The sequence below is a fragment of the Hippocampus zosterae genome, chromosome 3 (assembly GCF_025434085.1).
Source record: "Hippocampus zosterae strain Florida chromosome 3, ASM2543408v3, whole genome shotgun sequence".
NCBI classification, from domain to species: domain Eukaryota; kingdom Metazoa; phylum Chordata; class Actinopteri; order Syngnathiformes; family Syngnathidae; genus Hippocampus; species Hippocampus zosterae.
The window spans coordinates 20281640-20299580 of NC_067453.1; the positions used below are offsets into that span (position 1 = coordinate 20281640).

General features: G+C 41.4%; 3 protein-coding genes across 8 annotated transcripts; 2 read left to right on the forward strand and 1 right to left on the reverse strand.

The window, feature by feature from the left end:
• Window positions 1-4093: 4093 nt before the first annotated feature.
• snapc5 (small nuclear RNA activating complex, polypeptide 5) lies at window positions 4094-6568 on the forward strand. The gene is made up of 4 exons (XM_052062273.1): window positions 4094-4256; window positions 5444-5564; window positions 5639-5719; window positions 5835-6568. The coding sequence occupies exons 2-4, from the start codon at window positions 5475-5477 to the stop codon at window positions 6045-6047; spliced, it is 384 nt and encodes a 127-aa protein (XP_051918233.1). The 5' UTR covers window positions 4094-4256; window positions 5444-5474; the 3' UTR covers window positions 6048-6568.
• Window positions 6569-6711: 143 nt separating this feature from the next.
• On the forward strand, window positions 6712-12769 carry lctlb (lactase-like b). 5 transcript variants are annotated; one of them, XR_007961922.1, is made up of 16 exons: window positions 6712-6937; window positions 8166-8340; window positions 8500-8660; window positions 8727-8814; window positions 9014-9123; window positions 9233-9361; window positions 9437-9532; window positions 9815-9869; window positions 9957-10122; window positions 10577-10850; window positions 10920-11046; window positions 11127-11326; window positions 11506-11569; window positions 11874-11951; window positions 12245-12289; window positions 12443-12540. XR_007961922.1 is itself a non-coding variant. In XM_052062267.1 (15 exons), the coding sequence occupies exons 2-14, from the start codon at window positions 8214-8216 to the stop codon at window positions 11936-11938; spliced, it is 1662 nt and encodes a 553-aa protein (XP_051918227.1). In that variant the 5' UTR covers window positions 6712-6937; window positions 8166-8213; the 3' UTR covers window positions 11939-11951; window positions 12443-12769. The 5 variants fall into 5 exon arrangements, 4 of the variants coding, with proteins under 4 accessions (XP_051918227.1, XP_051918223.1, XP_051918224.1 ...); XM_052062267.1 differs by lacking the exon at window positions 12245-12289 and having other exon boundaries at window positions 12443-12769; XM_052062263.1 differs by lacking the exon at window positions 11874-11951 and having other exon boundaries at window positions 12443-12769.
• zwilch (zwilch kinetochore protein) lies at window positions 12606-17784 on the reverse strand. Of its 2 annotated transcripts, none has more exons than XM_052062269.1 (18): window positions 17630-17784; window positions 17463-17505; window positions 17293-17388; window positions 17075-17199; window positions 16659-16846; window positions 16489-16565; window positions 16260-16415; window positions 16108-16179; window positions 15792-15885; window positions 15676-15728; window positions 14758-14851; window positions 14588-14667; window positions 14342-14498; window positions 14164-14192; window positions 13961-14097; window positions 13782-13877; window positions 13100-13215; window positions 12606-12986 (listed from the first exon to the last, which is right to left on the reverse strand). In XM_052062269.1, exons 1-18 carry the CDS (start codon window positions 17677-17679, stop codon window positions 12916-12918), a joined length of 1734 nt encoding a protein of 577 aa, XP_051918229.1. In that variant the 5' UTR covers window positions 17680-17784; the 3' UTR covers window positions 12606-12915. The 2 variants fall into 2 exon arrangements, with proteins under 2 accessions (XP_051918229.1, XP_051918228.1); XM_052062268.1 differs by having other exon boundaries at window positions 12606-12998.
• Between the last annotated feature and the right edge of the window lie 157 nt (window positions 17785-17941).

Consider the following 17941-nt stretch of genomic DNA (forward strand, 5'->3'; position numbering starts at 1 on the left):
CATACTGTGGAAATGCAAGATGGATTTGGGTTTTTTAATTGGCATACACTAAGATGATTATGCATAATGACTAACAAGTTCACTTTTTTTTGCACTAAGGCTCTCTCTATATATTTTTAAAACACACACAAAAAAATAAACTATATATATATTTTTTGGTCCACTTTTGTCTTTGCAGTTCACACATCAGCCTCATAGTTCTGAGCTTTGGTATTGCTAATCTCCGTTTCCAACTCTCCTGGCTTAAACTGAATCTATTGTTATCTTTTTTCCTGCGGCTTAGCACGTCTAGTTATTTGCCAGCAACGTATGCATCCATATCTGTAACGCCTCTCAAATGTGATTATGAGAGTGAACGCAATCCTGATAATTTGGTCAGAAATGTGTGCGTGCAGATATGCACGACTATACTGTATGTGTGTGGGAGGTCGGAAACGGATATGTAAAGGCTGAGGTAGTTCCTTGGAAACAAAGGCCCCCGAATCACATGAGTCTTTCCTTTCACAGGCGCCCAAGGCTCGCATCCACCTCACTGGAACGCTTGAGAGAGAACATCCTGGAGCTGCCACCCCCTCGTTTCCCTTCACCTGACCTAGAGAACATCACGGCAATCAATAACGCATTCGTTTGTGAAACAGCAGCAATTGTTACTACAATGCTGTCATAATGTGGGCTTTGGTTCAGAAAGTGAAATGAAGTCAAGTTCTTAAAAAAACAACCATATAACCTCTTTAACCCTTCACTTCCATTTTACAGCACAAACTCTCGTCGGATCACTCTGGATAATCAACTTCTCTCACTTTCCATCCCTCCACCTTTGCAATACTCTTATGCTTCGTTTTACTGGCCTGACTGTGCCGTTCAAAGGTCACCCCTCCACCTTCTCTTTTATGTTCTCCCGCCTTCTTTCCTCCTCTCCTTATGGGAGGCCCCTTTTCCAACACGCCCAGCACGGCCGGCATTCCACAGACTGTGGGAGCACCTTCAAACGCTCGACATGCATAGCAGACGGCCGCTCACAGCCACATGTAGCGTGACTCAGCCGTGGCCTCAACTGCCATTAAGCCACGCTGGCGACTTTGATTGGGGAAAGGAACTGTCGGAGCTACGGCGCAGTATGTGTGATGACAAGGAGAAAGCAACTGCGTCTGGGGTGATAACTGCATCGCATTAGCCACTTGCAAACTACCACACGGGAACACGGGTGCTACTGCGGGGGCCTCTCGTGTGGGTGCTGGAGAGGGCGGCAGCTGCAGTGGACATGCTGGTCTCTCAGAGCACTTCTTCGCCTGACCTCCCAAAATTCTTCAGGGCGCAACTACGCTGACACCAGCTCCAATTTCAGTCTCCCAAGCAAGGCCAAGTGTGATCAAGCATGGGCCTGTACATCCATGCACGTGTGACAACTCTAATAAATGGTCAATAAATTTATAAATGCAAATGCAATGTTGCAAAACTTGTAAAGCAAGCTGCAGTTGTCCCTTGTGCATTTCAGGACTTTTCGTTCCAGCACCCATAGCGATTGATGAAAATGTGCAAGAAAAAAACCAATTATGGATGTGTATTTGTTAAAGCCTTATACCTAATAACATTACAAATATGCATGTCAGGTTCAGGTTTTATTTTTCTTCTCCTGGGGTCGCAATCACATTCTACAGCGTGTCTTTGTGTGACTTTGTGTGATGAAATCTGTGACTTTGAATGTGTGTGGCTTTAAAAGATGGTCTGCCCTGGTGAGTGATGTGGGAGTCAGTAAATGAATGTCGAGGTGGCTATTGGTGGTTCAGAATTACGGTAGGCAGTTGTTTCCCTGCAGCTTGTGTGTGAATGTACTTGTTATGTTTGTTCCATTAAAGTACAGCAACTGAGTGTGCACCAAAAGCTGTGTCTGTCACGAAAGTGGACTAGTAAGTTCATGATTGTTAATATAAAACGTTCACCCAAAAAATGACAAGTCCTCAATGATGAAGAGAGGTCACATAGCATTTGTGCCCTATAGTTCTCAATTTAACATTTGGAAAACATTGGCAAAGTTCCAGCTTATATGACTTTAGAGTGGTTCAACTTTAGAGGCTCCACTGCCCCCCACCACCCTGAAAAAATTAAAAGAATACTATATGCAATATTTTGCATAATGTGTAGATCCAAACATTGAGAGAGGATATCAGAAGACTCTTGTTAAATGTGGAATGATCGGGAGGTTTTGCGAAGCTACTACGGTACTTCTAACACTTAGGTTGACACGAATAAGAAGAGAGACAAGTTTATTGTTCCTCAGGGCGGGGCTTTGGCGAGTCTCCAGTTGTGCCAGTGTGCTGTGATTATTAATGCTCACATCTGGAATGACTTTGCCAAGGAATCCTATAAAGAACCTAATAGGCTATGCTCCTCTAAAATATTTTGGTGACTGATTAACAGATCTTGTTCACATTAACGAGCACATCTGTGATTTATTACCTTTTTACTTAATAATAATAATAATAATAATAATACATCACATTTGTAAGCGCCTTTCACAACACTCAAGGACACTGTACAGCCAAGACCAATAGGAAGACACAGATAAAATAATAAATAAAGAAAGAAAGATTTAAGGCGGGTAGGCAAGTTTGAATAGGTGGGTTTTGAGCTGGGTTTTGAATAAGGAAAGAGAGTCAATATTACGAATGTTGGGAGGAAGTGAGTTCCAGAGTTTGGGGGCAGAGCGACTGAAGGCTCTGCACCCCATTGTACTGAGACGGGCAGAGGGTAGAAAAAGGCGGAGGGAGGATGAGGACCTGAGTGAGCGAGAGGGAATGGAGATTTGAAGAAGATCTGACAGATAGGGGGGGCGCAAGGTTATGGATGGCTTTGAATGTATAGAGAAGTATTTTGAAGTTGATTCCAAGTTTGACAGGAAGCCAGTGGAGCTGTCGGAGGATGGGGGTGATATGATGGAAGGAGGGGGTTCTCGTGATGATCCGGGCTGCTCAATTCTGAACAAGTTGAAGTTTATGGAGGAATTTTTGATGGACACCGAAGAGGAGTGAGTTGCAGTAGTCAATACGGGAAGTGACGAGACTGTGAACAAGGATAGCGGTGGTGTGCGGAGTGAGTGAGGGACGGAGGCGGTTTATATTGCGAAGGTGGAAATGAGCGGACCGGGTAATGTTATTGATGTGGGAGTGAAAGGATAGTGAACTGTCAAGTACTTGTTCTCTTTCAATGTAATGGAGAATGAAGAGGGATGAAGATTTTGTATGCAGGCCTGTAGAGGAAAGGAGGACAATCATGATGTGTTCCTCAGAAAATCGAATGTAATTTACAAGTTGGTATTGTGTTCACTTGCAATCCTGGGGACGTGACAATTAGCAGGTACAACTGAGCATACGATGCAACAAGGTGAAAGGAGCATGAGCTAGCAAATCCTGTCTTCTGAGGTCTAGCTTGGGTGACCCTTTTAGTTTATGAGTAGGGTTAAAATCAAGAATTACTGGAGATTTGCTACAAATTAGCGTTCCTAATGCCATAATGTCACCACTTGACACTTTAGTTTGGGAAACACGTGGACATGCATTGACAGTTCCTGCACAAAAACAAGTTTAAAATTTACATTTTACTACCGAGGCGATAAAATTGTTTCCTCTCAAATAAACATGACAGTTTTTACTTAACTTTTTGCTGCGATGAAGTCAGGTGAAGATTTCTTACCGTGTAAAAAAAAAGAGTTGAAGACGAGCACTTCGGTATCAATTGCTCGTTACCGTTTTTTACCACGTGATGTCACCAAACTTCAAGCAAATCTGACGCTACATTTACGTACATTTAGAATGTCAGAAAATTTAATTATTCGTTCGGTAAACATGTTCGGTTTCAGCCCTAAATTACTCAAATGTAAGGGTTGAAAATATGAAGGATGTAGAGAAAGGTCAAAATAAACTATTAAAAGGGTGAAGAATGTAAAGAAATGTCAAATGTGTTTTAATTCGTCAATCATATTCTTCTTTGACAGGTGAATAAAGTCCTCAAAAAGTAATTGATCCCTTCGAATGTAAAGATGCAAGTCCAGAAACTCTGGTGATAATGAAAATTCGATTGGAATGGCAAATACACGGAAGTGACGCATGAATACGGGAAGTAAACAGGAAGCGGGGTTGCTCTTGTCGTCTGCTTCATATACTCTATCGCTATTTCCAAAACAGACTACTTGCCACCGTTTTTCTTCCGTCATCTAGTTCTCCGTTAATATGCAGCTGTGAACACGACGGGCAAGAGAGGTAATGTTAATGTTCCAGTTTTAAAAATGTATGAGCATCACGACGTTATTTTGCCGACTACATTTATTCCGAATTCCGAACAGATTTTATTTCCATCTTTAAATCCGTTTTCTGCAACGTCACAGTTGTTATACTGCACATTTTTACTCGTGAAGATTGAATGGCGCGTAATGCTACAGAATGCAACGCTATTAATAATAGCCAGTTATACAAATCGCTCCATTGCCTCTTTGTTCCGTGTTTACGTGTGGAAAAGAATGCCATCATTTATATTCATGCTCGTTTCCGGCATCCATCATTCATCTGAAGCTCTGTATATATTTAATCATCACATTGCACTATTGTACAACTGCATTCTGCATACATTTACATTGCACAGTAAGCTGTACTTATTGAACAATATAGCTTTCTAATTATATTGCTCATGTTCAAAGTCATTGCCTGTTCATAGCATTTCTGTAGGAACACCTCAGTTGTGATGGCATGTAAGCTGTATCAAAAAATGTTTCATTACTGGTGTCACGGATGATATATTCCAAATCCATACGGCATGATTTTTCCCATTGAAGAAATTACCTAAAGCAGGGGTAGGGAACTCTCCAGGGAGCTATATTCTGCCTGCTTTAGATCTCTCCCTATTCCAAAACACCTGATTCTATTGATTGTGATCATTTCAGGCTTCTACAGAGCTCGCCGCTGAGCTAATCATTTGAATCAGGTGTGTTGTAGTAGAGAGAGATCTAAAATAGGGAGGATACGTCTCTCGAGGAACTGGAGATGCACTGAACATGATTCTTCAGGAATTCTTGGTATCGCCATCGTTATGGCCATCTTCAAAACGGGTCCGCTTAATGACCCTCTTGAGTGTAGAAATGAGGACAAGAAGCGAGGTCGGGGGAGTAGGGAGATTGTCGCTCCAGCATGTCAACGTTTTCCTCAACCAGGAGCTGTCAGATGCTCAAGGCATCAAGCAGCCGCAGGTAGTCCTGCCACAATTTCTGCCTCTTCTCGTAATAATGGAAGGAAATGTGGCAGCATCTCTTTAGAGATGTGATGGTTGATCATCTGGCCAACACCGAAAGGGAAAATTATTAGTTTCCTCTTTAGTTGTGATCCGCATTGCCTTATACTTATGATGCGCTCCAACAATTAAGTCGAATATACTCATGATCTCAATTCAATTTCAGTTTATGAAATGCTGGCATAAAACGAGTAAAAATGCACAGCCGCCTACAGGAGTTGAAAAAGGAAGAGGAGACTCTCCTCAAAATCAAAGTCATGCTACAAGACCAGCTGAACAGGTTAAAGGTGAGTGTGGGAAATTTCAACCGTTTTTGTGTGATTTATATGATACATTTTTGTATGTTTAATCTGCGTTTTAGTTTGAAGAAGGTGCTTTGAAATCAATCATAAGAGCTCAAACTGAGGAAGGAGCACCTGAATGCCCATCTCCCGAAATTGAGGTAGCATACCAGCGCCTCTCCAATTCACCAGATAGAGTGCAAACTCTAATGAGACGATTCCAAGATATTGTTTTTACGTACAATGATCCTCAACCCTCTGTTCTGATGTCTTCAGGACATCAACCTCGACGATGAAAATAAGATAAACTGCACCAAGCTTCTGCTGAACACCGCTGCTGATTATGATATGGAGGAGGAAGAGGAAGAAGATGAGGATGAAGAAGAAGAAGAAGAGGAGGAGAATGAAGAGGAGAATGAAGACGATGACAATGAGTTTGGGTTTGTGCCCGACGGGAATGATGATGAAGAAGATGACGATGATTACTGAGCTGCTTAACTTCCTTGATGCGGAACGTGACCTTAGTGTTTAAACAATCCAACAACACGTTATATAGATGTGTTTATTTGTCCGCCGGTGGAATATTTTCATTTAATTTATTGTCGCTGAGTTCGGGGATTGTTGGATTCAAATGTGGTGCTCATATCGTATTCTTCCCACTGATGAAAGGCATTAGGATGTGAGTAAGTTTTATGATCTATGTTTCAAGTGTAGATAGAAACGTCACACCAAAATAGCCTTTGATGTTTAGATGCTTCTTCCCCATCAGTCAGACTATAGGGTGCCACTATTTAGCTGAAAACCACAAATCAAATGTTGAAACGTGCCTGTTAGCATTAATAGGTATGGCTGGGCCATAGAAAAATAGCATAAGCACAAATTAAACGTTTTGGTATGTGTTTTTTTTAATGTTCTAGAAGACAACTTTTATTTACATTTGTTACTGACTTGACTTTGGTGAGAATTATGAGCGTAAATGATTTTCATATTAAAATATTGTGTCAAAACCATTCCTGTTCGATTTGTCGATGTAAATCCGGTACAGCCGATAGCAATGTTTTAATTCTTGCTGTACTCTAGGCCAATGGGTTATGCAGTGTAAACACTTTCTGCCAACAAACCATTCAGCATTTTCTAACAGCTCCAACAATGCAGCGGGCCTCAATAGGACCAGCTTTGAAACTCATAGCAGGACCAGCTCTGCACACGTGTGCACTACGACAGGAGGTGGACCAAAATAGGGGAGCTCTCCCCTATACGTCTGTACACAGCTTTACGACTTGGTGGGCCTCAGTCCCAGGAAGCAGGAAAAAAAACCATTTGCACTGGGACTGGAGTGACCTGATACCTCCTACAGATGACCTCTTCTTAAACGACAGGTAATTGGATTGGGGATTGTTACATTTAGAGGCGTCGTTTCAAGAAGCATATTTGGAAGCTTTTTTTTTAGATAGATGTCATACTTCTCAGTCTAAGGTATAATTAAGTAATTTTATAAGTAAACTAAGTTTACTTAAAAGATGTCTAAATATTGTTTTTTAAAAAGTTTTAATCTTGAAATTGTAAATATATCTGCAATTATTTTTTTTAATGTGTAGCAAGGAAATTAAGTCTTAACGTGTTGAATTTCAGCGGTTTCTGAACTGGCGTGAAATTGTTTTAACATCGCCTATCTTGAAGTGTGGATCAAATTGATGCTATAATAACAATAATAATAATGGGTGCATATTAACAGTTGCACAAACGTTTTGTCCCTTAAGGTTACAATAAAATAATCCACAGTATTGCGGTGCGTTTGTGTCAGGATATATATGTGAGGCATGTTCTAAAATGTTTATGTATCCATTTTCTTGAGCAAAAATGTGGACATTAATCTGCACTTGTATCAAATTCTATAAAATACATTGAAATATTTCTATATCTGTTGGGTTGGTGATAGATGATTGGACCTGAATGTCACGTTTATGTGCAAAATGTTTTTGCTTACAGATGTGAAATCAAAGTTGTGTCAGCCTCAGCAAGATTAGTTCACAGCCCATCGAGTTTGAATGGGGGGGGGGGGTGTAGTGGAGTGTTTGGGATTAGGGACCCCTCAGGCGCCATCACATGCCTTTATGCCAGGCATGGGCAACTGGCGGCCCGTGGTCCTTGATAAATTATATATATATATTTTTAACAATTATTTGTTAATATTTGCAACCCCAAAAGATTATTTCAAACACATGAACATGTTTTCCATGACAAATAGTGGAAAATAGCCTTGGAAAAATTCTAGGAAAAAAAGAAAGGAAAATAAATCGGGAATACGCAAATCCACCGGCGCTGAATTTTAATTATTAATCATTATGTGATATTATTTTGTTGTTTGTTTCAAACCTTTTGTGATTGGGTTAGGATAAGGGAACTTTTATATGTACATGCACTGAAAAATGTATCTTAAATGGAATATGTTAAGTCATATATTTTACACATATGCGTGTATTTTGTCCATGTAAGTAGCATTTTAACCACTTCATTTGATTGTCTTCTTTGTCTAAATATGTGACTTGTCGAAAATGCCGAAATCAATGTAATCCAGTACATCTAAATTGTGAATTATGTGGACAGAAGTAGAGGAGATCCAGACCCCAAGTGCGCAGCAGGCTGAAGAATACCATGTGGTCTGGCTGTGCCCCCGGTGTGTGCCATGTGCTTGTGTTGGTGCTGTGTGTGTCTGCGACTGAGGACTTCGACTGGACAAAGAACGAACACGGCTCCTTCTATTATGGCACTTTTCCAGCTGGTATGATCATCCTGACCTACCGATGTTATTTCCACAATTCGCAAAGACGATACAGAAAGCCGCTGATTGCCATTTCCAACGGAACTACAAATCCCTAACCATTTTCAGCAGCCCTTAGTGTCCTTATTGGCGAATGATCGCTATCGATTTGTCTGTCAGGATTTTCGTGGGGTGCCGGCAGTTCAGCCTATCAAACAGAGGGAGCCTGGGATAAGGATGGAAAAGGCCTGAGCATCTGGGACGTGTTCAGTCACAAAAGGGGCAAAATTCAACAAAATGACACGGGGGATTCCTCCTGTGAGGGTTATTATAAAGTCAAGGTAGGAGGAGGATATGAAGGTGATGACCAGCCGCGTTTCACACACAGAGTCCGTTGCTTCTTACAGGATGACGTGTCACTGATGAGAGAGCTCAAACTGAACCACTATCGCTTTTCCATCTCTTGGCCTCGACTCATTCCCACGGGCATCAAGTGTGAGCAACTTCAATGAATAACACATGCACTTTCTTTTTGATTTGCTCATTTACTCCTTCTGCTTTAATCGCGAATGTAGAGGGGAAACCTGTGGCTGAAATTTCCCCTTCTCTTCATCACAACACATACACACCCCCCCGCAAGTGTACTTCATGAATGTTCGCGTGATGAATGTATTTTTCCACATTCAATTCACAGCTGATCATATCAACGAAAGAGGAATTCAGTACTACAACGATCTGATTGATCACCTGCTGGGCAGCAAGATCACTCCCATTGTAACTTTGTATCACTGGGATCTCCCGCAGGTTGGTGCACAGATAGAAAAAAGCCGAGCACCCCGCCAACCCCCCCCCCCCCCCCCTCCATAAGACATGCTCTTTATTGAGACCCTTCATTCTGGGCGTTTTTTTCGAGGTCTTGCAAGAGCGATATGGCGGATGGCAGAATATAAGCATGGTCAACCATTTCAATGACTTTGCCAACCTGTGCTTTGAAAGATTCGGCAACCGAGTCAAGTATTGGATTACATTCAGCAATCCATGGGTATGCTTGCATCACATCCAGTTGGATTTGACATTTTTGCTGAATATAAAGTCTGACATATTCATCAATATATAGTCTGTTGCGGTGGAAGGCTATGAAACAGGTGAGCATGCCCCAGGACTGAGGACGAGAGGAACTGGAGCATATCGAGCTGCCCATCACATTATTAAGGTAGGACCAGCGGTGGGTGAAACAGTCCCATTGCTGATATAGTTCCATTGGTTAGGACCACTGATCGTGAAGCCCCATGGGCCAGGGGTGTCCAACGCCGGTCCTCGAGGGCCACAACCTGTGTTTTAGACGTTTCCCTCTTCCAACCTAACCTGATTCAAATGATCAGCGAGCTCTGCGGAAGCCTGATGACAATCTTGATTATTTGAATCAGGACCACCAGGGAAGGCCTTCCTGGGAAGTTAGAACATATTATCTCAAATGTGATTTCCCCCCTCACAGGCTCATGCCAAAGTTTGGCACACCTACGATACGCAGTGGAGGTCGAAACAAAATGGTAGGCGATCACTCAACTGAGCACACTGCATATATTTCTCTGAATCTGTTGGGGTTTTTTTTAAAGCGCTGCCTCCTGCATCTGCAGGTCTTGTGGGCATCTCCCTGACAGCAGACTGGGGAGAGCCCGTAGACATCAGCAACCAGAAGGACATCGAAGCAGCCGAGAGATACGTGCAGTTCTCCCTCGGCTGGTTTGCAACGCCCGTCTTTCACGGAGACTACCCTCAAGTGATGAAAGACTTCATTGGCAAGTTGATATCACAGTTTAATGCCAAGTAGAATTGCAAGTTCTTCTGAGACAATCGGTGAATGCTTTGATTCGTGTAGCAGAGATCAAGAAAGAACTGAATGAAAGGCTTTATTGCAAGAGAGGGCAGCACAGTGGCCCACAGAAGGAAGACTCTGAGTTTTAATCTTAGGCTGGGCCTTTCTTTTACCTATCTTGCATCCTCATCCACAGTTCCCTCCAAATGCATTGGAACAGAAAAGTTGAGTGTCTTGTTTTTGTTGTCCATTTAAGACATTTGTGTTTCAGATCAAAAGATGAATATGAGACTAAAGTTCAGCTTTTATTTGCATCAGATGTGTTTCACAACTCAGGACAGAGAACCTTTTGTTTGAACTTCATTTCATTCAAAATGCTTTTCCAGGCCTTTACTGCGGCCTCTTTCAGTTCTTTTTTTATGAGGGTTTCTGCACAGGTAGGAAGAGTGTCCAGCAGGGTCTCGGGGCATCTCGCCTGCCCACATTCACTCCCCAGGAGAAGAGCTACGTCAAGGGTACTTGTGACTTCCTGGGCATCAGTCACTTCACTACACGCTACATCACCCAGAAGAATAATCCACCGGGCCGCAGCACCAGCAGCTTCTTCATGGACCGTGACTTGGCCGAGCTGGTTGACCCCCAGTGGCCTGACCCTGGTTCGGAGTGGCTTTACTCTGTGCCGTGGGGGTTCCGACGCATGCTCAACTTTGTTAAGGTGACTACTGGTGCAAGTTTCAGCTTATTTAGACGAGAAAGGAATACTAATTGAATTCCTTTTTTTTAGACTCAATATGGAAACCCAATGATTTATGTGACCGAGAATGGAGTATCCGAGAAGATGCAATGCACAGAGCTGTGTGATGTCTGGAGGATACAGTACTTTAAAGACTACATCAACGAGATGCTAAAAGGTGAACACGCTAAAGCTCCTACACATATTTGTCTTTTGCGTATGAGAAGGAACTGAATTTTGTTCTCATCCCGCTCTCAGCGCTCAGAGATGGCGTGAATGTCAAAGGTTACACCGCCTGGTCCCTGCTGGACAAGTTTGAGTGGGATGAAGGCTTCAGTGAGAGATTTGGATTGTATTACGTGGACTTCAGGAACAAGCACAAGCCTCGCTATCCTAAAGCTTCCGTTCAGTTTTACAAGCGCATCATCAGCTCCAATGGATTTCCCAATCAGAGAGAGGTAGGAGACACTCGCTATAATAAAATAAAAGAGTCTAAATTACTCATTATTACGCCGTATATGCCAATCTCAGGATAATGTATTTAAAAACAAAGAAACAGAATAAAAATAATACACATGAAGAAAAAATTATGTACCCCAGTGTAAACATTATATTTGTACTGTGCAACTCTCTACAGGTTGAGAACTGGAGGAGGAAGGCGATGGAGACCTGCTCATCAAGTAACCAGCTCCTGGCTGCAGGTCAGTCTGCCGTGTATAAAAAAATAAAAATAAAATAACACCACCGCTCAACTAGCTGGGGTAAACAAACAAAGATTCTGACCTCAAATGTCCAACTTCAGAGGAAAACCGTGAATTAGAAAAGACAATCTGACTTTATCGATGCGACACTGCCTCACACATGAATCCAACTAGATTGGCACTCAGCAGAGTGTAAACCTGACAAACGAATTACCTTGGCAGAGGTAAAGTTAATTCAGGACGCGGAAATACTAAAACTAGCAAAGGAAATCTGAGATATCTTTTTTGTTTGCCCCTCCCTCAGCTAGAAGAAAGGCAACGGATCATGCCGAAAAGCCAAGGGTTTGGCCTGTGCATGATGAAGTTTAGAACTTGCTTGAGGGTACAAGTCTTCACTTCAAGTGTGCCGTTTTTGCGATCTCGCGCTTCACCGTTTCACTAACAATTAACTTGCATGAAGTGTGCCGCCTGACCGCGATTAAACATTTGCCCTCATTTCCGGCTACGAGTGACAAAACAAGATGATGGCTATCGAACAGCAGGATGACATTTTGGAAGTGGCCTGGCGGTGGTGCAAAACTGCTTGTTGCGAGAGTTCCTACTAGATGCATGCAGTACTCAAAGGGTTATCGATGATTGTTCATCAACTCTGAGTTATTTCTCTTTTTTTAATAGAGGATCAGCGGAGTACTGCTGCCAATATTCTAAGACTTATACATGGTAAGACACCACCTGTGCTCAAAAGGGATAAACTATGGACGATAAATAAGAAACATTTGAAAAACTCAAACCCTTTGAGTGCTGCGACGTGCCTTTGTTTTTTTGACAGTGTCTAATGCTTTTAAGTTTCTAAATAGTGTGTGTTCTTTACAGACCCGCTGACCAGCCACATGGAGATGGTAACTGAGATTGTTGTTCCGACTGTCTGCACGCTCTCCATTTTACTGAGTGCCATCTTCCTCATGTTCCTGCTCCAGAGGCGCAACTAAATGGTGCACACAGTCACAACGCCGCAATACACAACCACTCACACAAGAAGTGAATCAGATATTTAATGGATTGTGTGTTCACATAAATACATTCTTTTTGATTGAATTTTTAATTTGATGTGGAAAAAGTGTTCGCCATAACAAAGAAAGATGAACATTTTTTTAATCTTGCCCATTAAAACATTGCTGTGAAATATCACGCCCACCCCACTGTCTTGTTCCTGTTTCAAGGTTGTGAAAGTTGCCAGGAACAAAATTCTTCCTGCGAGTTTTGTGGCGCTAAATTCACCTGACAAAAAAAAATAAAATAAAAAATAAAAATGAAAAGAAGCGCCTCTTCTATTGCCTTCCGTAAATTCAGGCAAAGTTGACAAGGCTGCAGCACACCAAGGTGGAGAAGCAGACAGGCTCTGTGCTATCGTCGCCCACTGTTTCATTTGCTGTTTTGAAACGCGAGGGATAGAAAAAAATAATAATCACACGAATGTACTGTACATGACCGGCATTTTCAGTTGGACGTGTTGAAATGGACCAAACTCACCGGTTTCAAAGTTGACGTGGTCAACCAGTGGTCTGTCGCTGACCTGTAAGGATGTCTTGACCATGTGAGGCCCTTGCCCACTGGACACTTCCACTCCCCACACAACTGGATGCTCACTGTAGTAATTGTGAACAAAATAGAAACACTGACACGGTCTCAATGCCGTGAGGAACAACCCGTGTGGTTTCAGAGGTCATTGGGTGTGCCGCGAATGCCGACATTGAAAAAAATAATGTCGCTTTGTTCATCCATCAATGCCTGCTATGTAAAGTGACAGTCAGAACAATTACATGCTCTTCCACTAGATGGCAGAACGTACCATCGACTTTTGTTCATAAATTAAGATGGAATCAGCAGCCATTTTTGTTTAGCGGTGTGGAATAAGATTTTTTTGAAATGCAAACAATGTACAAACAAAAGCTGCACAATAAGAAAATAGGTGACATTTTAAATCAATTCATTTGATTCAGTGCACTCATCAGTTGCTGCAAGGGATTCCCGCCTCACTAATAATGCGGTTGTGGTGGAAGGTTACTTTTCCAACTTGCAAGCATATTTAAACCGACATTACATGAACGACAACGAAACCAAAGCTAAGGCAGAGCTTTTCAAGCCACGGATAGCGCATTTAAAGTGAAATAGTTTGGAAACAACGGAGCAGCATTTGTGCGGGCTTCCTTACCTCTGGTAGAAATTAGTGATCAATGCCGGTTTGATTTGCAGTTGGAACTCATGTGCCTCATTATAGGGGGAAGTTTTGTAGTGCTGCAAACACAACCTATGACAATGGAGAAGAGCACAGAGTAAAATTTTAGCAATGTTTTATTTTATTTTTTTAAGCAATGAGCAAACTTGACGTACTGTGTAAGGAGGAAGAGTCTGTCATAGGGCAAATCTAAGAATGTTCTGCAGGTCACAACTACTTCCAGGAGATGGTGCAGTTTCCTCAGTCGGATAACCTGCTCCTGGAGATCCACCTCTGTGTTCAGGTAATAACTCTGCATGGAGTCAAACATACTCAATATCTGCTTTACAGCCGATGGCAAAAATGTCTCCAAGCTTACCAAGTTGTTTGGAGTTGTCAATTCTTCCCCTGAGGAAAAGAGATGAAATATCGTAAAAAGGCAAGGCATTTGCTATACAGGTTGCACATTCCATTTTGTATGACATGTGTGTATAAATGACAAATAGGACAATCCCTTGGGTACAAAATATTCATTTGCATTGTTGTTTCAAGTGTACCAACGAGGTAGTTGAAGTAATCTTTCCTCATCTTGTCAAGGCCCATTTCTAACAACATTTGGATAGGTGTGAGGCCTGTAAGCGACACATGCTCGATCTTCTGGTGGTAAGACTGCAGGATGAGCTTGCAGAGAGAGCTGCTATTGTCTCTGTGAATCTGGGGGCAACACAAATAATATAAATTACACGGCAGTCAATAACGCAGCCTGTCATTTCTCTTTGCTAAGCAGTTGAGAGGAGCCTTACCCACGGCTTGATGTAGCCGTAAGTCAGGGCCTCGATGACCAATTTGAGGCTGTCTTTAACATCTTGATAGCACACAACACCTGAAACATGTTTTTGTTTTTTTTAACCGCTGCTTGAGTTGTATTACAACCACATGAATTTGGGTTTCTCTAATGACGGAACTGACTCACTCTTTCTCAGGCGAACCCATAGCTGCTCCACAAAATCCAAATCACCTCGCACCAGGAAAGAGTGAAAAAGCGCAGGGTCGGTTTCAGGGTCTTTCTTTAGAAACAAACAAAAGAATATAAATAGGTGGGATGGGGTGTCAGCCCCACTCAGTGAAAAGGTCAAGTGTGAACCAACTACCCATCAACTACACAATGCTGTTTACCTAATGTACAGTGAACAGTTCAAAGATCTCTTATAAAATCAGGCATATTGAGAAATTGATATGGTATTTCTTTTTAAATAGGGCATATTATATTCATTCTCCGACAACACTACTTGATGTCTTGGTTCATACATTGTGGACTTTACATCAGCGTTTCCCAACCGTTATTGAGCCAAGGCACATATTTCACATGAGAAAAATCGACTCAAAGAAAATTTGGATCGGATTGGATAAGCTTTATTGTCAAATGTACTGTATGTGTAACATACAGCACAGATGAAATTTCTTCCCTCTCAACATAAAACAACATACAATGCATACCGGTACACAAGTCAATTATTGTACCTTCTACTATCTAATAGGGGAGCATTTAATTGTTCTGCTTGTCACTTTATATCTCTGGCAGTATTTGCATTCAATAAAAAAATTGGGGAGCAATTACCGGTAAGTGAAGTTAGTGAAATTATTTCTCACAGTCCACTTGATGCTCTCTCATAGTACAGTAAGGTGCCACAACACACTGGTTGTGAATCACTGAATTGAGTAATACAGGTGTATTGTGCCATAAAATATTTTTTTTAAAATACATTTTCACTAGCTGATGAAAAGCAAGTATATACACCGGTACCTTTTTTCTTTACATTCAAAAATATATTTTATTGACACACCAAAGGTGAAAAATAGATATTTTCTGAAAATGTTCGTTTTACTGTACCTGTGGTGGTTTTGAACCCTGCGCCTGTTGTGACATGGTGAGTCTCTGTAGCTCTTAAAGAAAAAAAAAGTATTATTACAGGTAAACCCGCAAAACTTGTCAAAAGAAATAAATACCTTCAAGGTACTCCGTAGTCAGATCCACTGCTGACTTGCTTTCCAAAGGATCCAACCACTCTACCCCACCAGTTCTTAAACCATCAGCAAGAACCTGAGCGAACAAAGAATAGGAACAGTTAAAAAAAATGCTTTTTTTTAATCATTGAAATTTGGCAGGATTGCTAAAAACACTCCTTTCTGGTGTGTCACATATATCCATGCACCCATTCACTGTAGCGCTTGCTTGTCGCAGCTACAAAATATATTTTTTTTGCTTTTCAAGGTTTTTATAACACAAATCTCTATTCTCATCTTACTGGAGGAACACACATACCTGAAGAAACTGCAGCTCCCTGAACATCTCAAACATGGGGCTCCTCATGTCTCCTGTGGCAACTTTAATATTCTGCAACATTTTAAGTGGTTTGTTACCGTGTGCGTTAGTTACAGTTTGAGAAAAGACATGAGAGTGTAAATTCAGCTTACTAGTGTAGCTGTGGAGGACAGCGGGGGTGTCTCGAGGACACTCTCAACATGGCTCCACTTAAAATCCACTGTCACGCTGCTTTGTGATTCAATTTTTGTGCCTTCAACCACAATGGAGCCAAACACGTTGAACTGTGCGCTTCCTTTAATTGCCATCTAGAAGCAGTCACAAAAGGAGTCCTATCTTGTAACAGCAAACTCAACGTAGAATAGTACGACATTGGTTTACCGTGGATGGTTGGTGCCTTTTCTTGTGCTCTCGTTTCAACTCGTCTAAAGTTATGAGTGCACTTTTGTTCACAGGGCCTACCAGTTATGTTGGAATACATGTTTTAAAAAAGTCACACAGAGGTTCATTTTGTTTCAAGATGCATTAAGCATTCCGTGCTTGTACAGTACCTTTGCATGTAACAGAGTATAATTTAACACCAGACATTTTATTGGCCACACAGACACCTTCAGCTCCAAACCAGGTTGTACGAGCTGGATCCGACATGTCACATCGTACCCACAGAGGCCGTAGGGTAGGATCATCCACAGCATGAACGTTGACATTTTGAGATAACGTGTACCAGGACAGCATCTGCCTTTAAAATTAAAAAAAAAAAAAAAACAGAAGAAAACAATATCTTTCTGCTTCATTACGCTTGATCAGGAGTCACCAATATGATGACTACAGGCACCGGGTCGCCCCCACGGACCACATGAGTAGCCTGTGAACCTGTTCTAAAAATAGCTCACTAGTAGTAGATATTGTTATTTCCAGAGAATGTTGAAGAAGAGATTATTTGAAAATGCCAACAAACTGGAAGCACCTTGCTTTTGTGATGGTGAGAGGCTGTGGTGTCAGTTCTATTTGAAGGGCGGTTAACAAATTGTCGTCTGTGCAGATTGATGTCGCAAGCGTTGACTCGTCATCAGAATCTTTTAATTTAGGAAGCTATGAGCAAACAGAAATAAAGTTAAGGAATAAAAAAGATAAGTTAAGTTACGGGCAGTCAACAAAAAATTCTTAAAATTAAAAAGTTCTCACGGCTTTTTCACAAATGAAGACTTCCTGGTCCTCGTAGTCCAATAAATTCAGAGCGGCAATTCTATCTCCAGCCTTCTTCAATATTTGGATCTCATCCTGAAAGCAAGAGGTATTCACGACTTAATATGAAAACTATTCGAAAACGTACGATCGTCGGGAAACGCAATTACCTCATAAGTGTAACAGTGATTGCTTTCATCTTCTTGAAGATTTCTGTACCGAAAAAAACACGAAAATTCAATATTTAGTACACTTCACAGCTAACGGCTACCAAAACAAGGCTTTTTGATTTAAATGATCTAACAGCGAATAAAATGCGACGAGACGTATAGCTTACCTGAGTGTATTAAAAAACTCTTTCACACTTGATAAAACCTTGGTGGCCATAAGTGAAAAAGAAACGATTTTCGTTGCGATTCCAACCTGCTTGTTGCCGTTTCGATTTTGACTGTCGCGCGCTCTGCTAAAATGACGTCACAAGGTCAGAGTTCAAACAAATGGTAATCCTTTCAAATTAATTATGAAGTAAAGAAATTAATTATGGAGAAATACATTTAAAAAATCTGCTTTGCGTTCATTGTAGAAATTAAACGATTGCATAAAATAATCATATAATATTCCCAAGTACTTCCGTTTTTACGTCCACTTT

Excerpts from the sequence above, each read along its gene's own strand:
- snapc5 (XM_052062273.1), top strand. The coding sequence starts at position 5,475 with ATGCACAGCCGCCTACAGGAGTTGAAAAAGGAAGAGGAGACTCTCCTC. Across the intron at positions 5,565-5,638 it reads ACCAGCTGAACAGGTTAAAG|TTTGAAGAAGGTGCTTTGAA; the intron begins GTGAGTGTGGGA and ends TCTGCGTTTTAG. Across the intron at positions 5,720-5,834 it reads GCCCATCTCCCGAAATTGAG|GACATCAACCTCGACGATGA; the intron begins GTAGCATACCAG and ends TGATGTCTTCAG.
- lctlb (XM_052062263.1), top strand. The coding sequence starts at position 8,214 with ATGTGGTCTGGCTGTGCCCCCGGTGTGTGCCATGTGCTTGTGTTGGTG. Across the intron at positions 10,123-10,576 it reads ATGAAAGACTTCATTGGCAA|GAAGAGTGTCCAGCAGGGTC; the intron begins GTTGATATCACA and ends CTGCACAGGTAG. Across the intron at positions 11,047-11,126 it reads CATCAACGAGATGCTAAAAG|CGCTCAGAGATGGCGTGAAT; the intron begins GTGAACACGCTA and ends TCCCGCTCTCAG.
- zwilch (XM_052062268.1), bottom strand. The coding sequence starts at position 17,679 with ATGGCCACCAAGGTTTTATCAAGTGTGAAAGAGTTTTTTAATACACTC. Across the intron at positions 14,668-14,757 it reads ATGGGTTCGCCTGAGAAAGA|GTGTTGTGTGCTATCAAGAT; the intron begins GTGAGTCAGTTC and ends AACATGTTTCAG. Across the intron at positions 13,878-13,960 it reads AGACTCTTCCTCCTTACACA|GTTGTGTTTGCAGCACTACA; the intron begins GTACGTCAAGTT and ends CCATTGTCATAG.